This window comes from Lacerta agilis, chromosome 2 (assembly GCF_009819535.1).
Source record: "Lacerta agilis isolate rLacAgi1 chromosome 2, rLacAgi1.pri, whole genome shotgun sequence".
NCBI lineage: Eukaryota > Metazoa > Chordata > Lepidosauria > Squamata > Lacertidae > Lacerta > Lacerta agilis.
The window spans coordinates 114,323,641-114,328,435 of record NC_046313.1 but is presented as its reverse complement, the minus strand read 5'-3'; the positions used below and the strand labels follow the sequence as shown (position 1 = coordinate 114,328,435).

General features: G+C 46.2%; 1 protein-coding gene across 1 annotated transcript; it reads right to left on the bottom strand.

Moving 5' to 3' along the window:
- Positions 1 to 2,970: 2,970 nt before the first annotated feature.
- Positions 2,971 to 4,480, bottom strand: LOC117042513 (zinc finger protein 501-like). Its single transcript, XM_033142058.1, has 2 exons — positions 4,345 to 4,480; positions 2,971 to 3,948 (listed from the first exon to the last, which is right to left on the bottom strand). The coding sequence occupies exons 1-2, from the start codon at positions 4,478 to 4,480 to the stop codon at positions 3,035 to 3,037; spliced, it is 1,050 nt and encodes a 349-aa protein (XP_032997949.1). The 3' UTR covers positions 2,971 to 3,034.
- Between the last annotated feature and the right edge of the window lie 315 nt (positions 4,481 to 4,795).

Below are 4,795 nucleotides of genomic sequence, written 5' to 3'. Positions count from 1 at the left end.
TGACATTGCACTGCATTACAAGTAGAAGAATTTTCTAATAGTAGAAGCTTTAAATTTACCATACAATCTTTTGCCATGTGTGCAAATGCAATTCCACGCCCCACCTAAGAATAAAATAAATATTGTACAAATGGTTTCTAGAAAAGAAGAACATTTCTAAGTGATACATGCCATTGGACTCTTGAATGGTGTTTTAAGCTAACATTCCATTGTGTTCAAAACAGTAAGTAGCAACTTTTTATACAGTCAAACCTCGGTTGCCGAACATACAGTAATCCATTCCGTAATCCCATTTGGTTTCCAGAATGCACGACAACCAAGGCGTGGCTTCCGATTGGCTGCAAGAATCTCCTGCACTCAAGCAGACGCTGCATTGGATGTTCGGCTTCCAAAAAACATTCAGAAACTGGAACACGTACTTTCGCGTTTTCAGCATTTGGGAGCCGAAATGTCCAAAAGGGATGTGTTCAGGAGCCGAGGTTTGACTGTATCTGGATACTATTTTTGAAGAAGAGCTGCTGGATTAGGTTGATGGCCCTTCTAGGGCAGCATCCTGTTCTCCACAGTGGCCAACCATAGAAAACCCTAGGTCAGGATCCGAGCAGAAGAGCCCTCTCCTCTCCTGCAACTGCTATTCAAAAGCATTGCTGCCCTTATGACTGTGAGTGAAGAAAATAGTTAATAGAATCATAGAGTTGGAAGGGTCTGTGGGTCATCTAGTCCAACCCTCTGCAATGCAGGAATCCATGTTGTTGTTGACATCTGTTTGTCTCAGGAGACCATGGAGGAGTGTGCCTTTGGGGGTGAGGTCAAGTTGTTGGGAGAGTTGTGGCTGTAGAGATCGATATGAGGGATGGTTTTTGTTCTATGACCTATTCATCCCTTTCGCTCAAATATGGAGGAGGGGGGAAGCAACACAGCGGGGGGGGGGGGGTGAGTGAACATTCCTGGAGGGTGTGGGCACAGTGTAGGGAAATAATACATAGACAGGAAATAAACAGAAAAATATGAAGGGGTGCTGAAATTGTGCTTGAATAATATGTAGAGCACAGGTGAAAGGCAAAGCAAGTTTCTAGTCCTCTTACTTCGGAATGAAGAGCTGTTTAACTAGGAACCAAGGAAGCTGTCTCACCCAGAAGCAGACCGTTGGCCTATCTAGTTCAGTGCTGTCCGCAGGCAGGGATGATTTCCTATCCCCGCCTGTTCCAGGACCACCAAGTCTAGGATCTGAGCCTTAGTGTGTCACTCTGGCCCCAACCACTCCCTGCAAAGGCGGTGGAGTCGGCTGCAAACCTCTGGGGTCCCTTGGCCTCCTGGGAAAGGGAATGCCTGAATCTCTGGCGCTGGGTATCTGAGCTGGGGGCGTCCCCATCCAGGAGGGTCTTCATAGCTCTTCCCAAGATCTCCCAAGTGGGGCAGTTTGGAGATTTGAACAGCAGCCTCCAATATGGTTGAAGGATTGTCCCCTGCAGACTCTCCTTCTGTTCTTTCCAGGTTCTGCTTTAAGGCAAAGGCTGGCCAAGGGAGTGTGGACCTCAAGGGGGCTGAACCAGAGGTGGGGGAACCTCAGGTCCTGCTCCAAGCTGCTCTGGGTTGGAGCAGGATCCGGCCCCAACCTCCCTGCCAGCTTCCTTCCATACATCCAACCTCTGCAGCCTCTCTTCTGCAAAAGGACCATGCACAAGGCAGGAGGGACGCTTGCCCTGGAGGACCAAGATGCTCCTTTCCTGCCTCTCTAGAAATTCTACACTTCATATTTAACCCGTTGAAGACCAGGCAGCTGGGGTGGAAAGCAATCTCTCCCTTCTGGGAACTCTGATCTCTACTTTCACAATGTTGGGACTTCTTAGGCAGTGGTGAGAGGCAGTGTGGTGTAGTGGTTAGAGTGCTGGACTATGGCCTTGGGAGACCAGGGATCGGCCAATCAATGCCTCCAAGCCTAGCCTACCTCACAGGGTTGTTGTAAGAATTAAAGGAGAGGAAGAACCATGTATTAATATGCTACCTCCAGTTCCTTGGAGGAAAAGGCAGGATATCGAATCTAAGAATTTTAGAGTTGGAATGGTCCCAATGGTCATCTAGTCCAACCCCCCCACACACACACACACTTGTGGGGGTTGTTTTCATTTTTATTATGTATTTGTTGTTTTATATCTTGATTTTATTCTGAGACCCCCAGGTATAGGATGGTTTATAAATTACAACAACAACAACAACAACAACAGGACATTGGGACGATTTTATGGAACCAAGAAGGTGAGGGAGGGGTTGAAGATTGCATTTCAACTTTCCTGCATTATTTTTGTTCCCACCTTGTGAGTGGGCTAGGCAAGGGGGGATGTGTTTCTATGGGCAGCTTTCATAGAATCCTTGAGTTGGAAGGGACCCCGAGGGTCCTCTAGTCTGAACACAATCATTGGCTTACTCTCTGTAGGAGTTGTTTGATATGATTAAAGATCTTCCCACACTCCAACCCTTTCTAAGGTGTTTCCCTTGTATGAGTTCTTTACTGTTTAGGAAGGGAGCCCATCATTAAAGTTATTTCAACAAGCCAAACATTTCTAATATTTTCTCCTCTATGAGTTATTTGGTGTCTACTGCGACTGAAACTCTTTCCACACTCCAAACATGTATATGCTTTCTCCCATGTATGAGTTCTTAGATGTAACATAAGGGAGTTTCTGCAACTGAAGCACTTTCCACACTCTAAGAGTGTAAGAAGAAGAAGAGGTTGGATCTGATATCCCGCTTTATCACTACCCGAAGGAGTCTCAAGGCAGCTAACATTCTTCTTTCCCTTCCTCCCCCACAACAAACACTCTGTGAGGTGAGTGGGGCTGAGAGACTTCAAAGAAGTGTGACTAGCCCAAAGTCACCCAGCAGCTGAATGTGGAGGAGCGGAGACGTGAACCTGGTTCACCAGATTACAAGTCTACCGTTCTTAACCACCACACCACACTGGCTCCCTGGACGAGTTCTTTACTGTTTAGGAAGGGTCCCGGTCACTGACGTTCTTTCCATACGCCAAACATTTCTAAGTTTTCCTCCCTGTATGAGTTCTTTGGTGTCTAGTAAGGTGACTACCGCACCTGAAGCTCCTTCCACACTCCGAACATGTATACGGTTTCTCCCCTGTATGAGTTCTTTGATGCAACGTAAGGGAGCTGCTGCACCTGAAGCTTTTTCCACACTCCGAACATGTATACGGTTTCTCTCCTGTATGTGTTCTTTGATGCAACGTGAGAAGGCTACCACGACAGAAGCTCTTGCCACACTCCAAACATTTATAAGGTTTCTCTCCTGTGTGCAATCTTTGATGCAAAGTAAGGGTGCAACTCTGGCTGAAACTCTTTCCACACTCCAAACATGTATATCGTTTCTCCCCTATATGAATTCTTTGATGCAAGTAAAGGGAGTCGCTGCGACTGAAGCTCTTGTCACATTCCCAGCATTTATAAGGTTTGCTGCCTTGATGAGTCTGTTGATGTCTAGTAAGCGCATTGCTGCGAGTGAAGCTCTTTCCACACTCCAAACACGTATGCGGTTTCTCCCCTGTATGAATTCGTTGATGCGACTTAAGGGTGCTACTCTGACTGAAGCTCCTTCCACACTCTGAACATGTATATGGTTTCTCCCCTGTATGAGTTCTTCGGTGCTTACTAAGGATACCAGTGTGACTGAAGCTCTTTCCACACTCGGAACATGTATACAGTTTCTCCCCCTGTATGAGATCTTTGATGCAAGGTAAGTCTGCCACTCTGACTGAAGCTCTTTCCACACTCGGAACATTTATAAGGTTTCTCTCCTGTATGAGTTCGTAGATGCAAGTTAAGGGAACTACTGCCACTGAAGCTCTTTTGACATTCAAAACATTTATAAGGTTTCTCCCCGGTATGAGTTCTTTGATGCAAGGTAAGGGCCCAACTTGACTGAAGCACTTTCCACACTCTGAACATGTATACGGTTTCTCTCCTGTATGAGTTCGTTGGTGTGACTTAAGGTGGCTACTGTGCCAGAAGCTCTTTCCACATTCCAAACATGTATACGGTTTCTTCCATGTATGAGTTCGGTGATGTGACATAAGGCTCTGGATATCAATGAACATCTTTCCACACTTGGAACATTTATACGGTTTCTCCCATGCATGAGTTTGTTGATGCGAGGTAAGGGAGCTACTGTGACTGAAGCTCTTTCCACACTCTGAACATGTATACGGTTTCTCCCCTGTGTGTACTCTTTGATGTATAGTAAGAGTTGAGCGACGACCAAATCTCTTACCACACACTGTACGTTCATGCTTTTTCTCCTGTCTGCGAATTTTATTTTCACCACCCTGAGACGTACCAGAATCACCCTCCGTCTTCTGCTTTCGTCTCCCCTCTCGTCTGTTGCCTCCATCTTGTACCCTCAGCTTCCTTTGCTCCTCCTCCTCTTTGGATCCTTTTGGTGACACTTCTGATTCTTCCCCTCCTGCCAGCATTCCTTCAACATCTCCTGATGGAATAAAAAGGGAAACTGATGAAATGTGAAAGGAGCGTCTTCACCCCAATCATTCAGTCAGGACACTGAGATCCAGGTCCCAGGGCCTTCTGGTGGTTCCCTCACTGCACAAAGGGAAGTTACAGGGAACGAGGCAGAGGGCCTTCTTGGTAGTGGTGCCCACCCTGTGGAACACTATCCCATCAGATGTCAAGGAAATAAACAACTATCAGACTTTTAGAAGACATCTGAAGGCAGCCATGTATAGGGAAGTTTTTAAAGTTTTATGTTTTATTATGCTTTTATATTTGTTGGA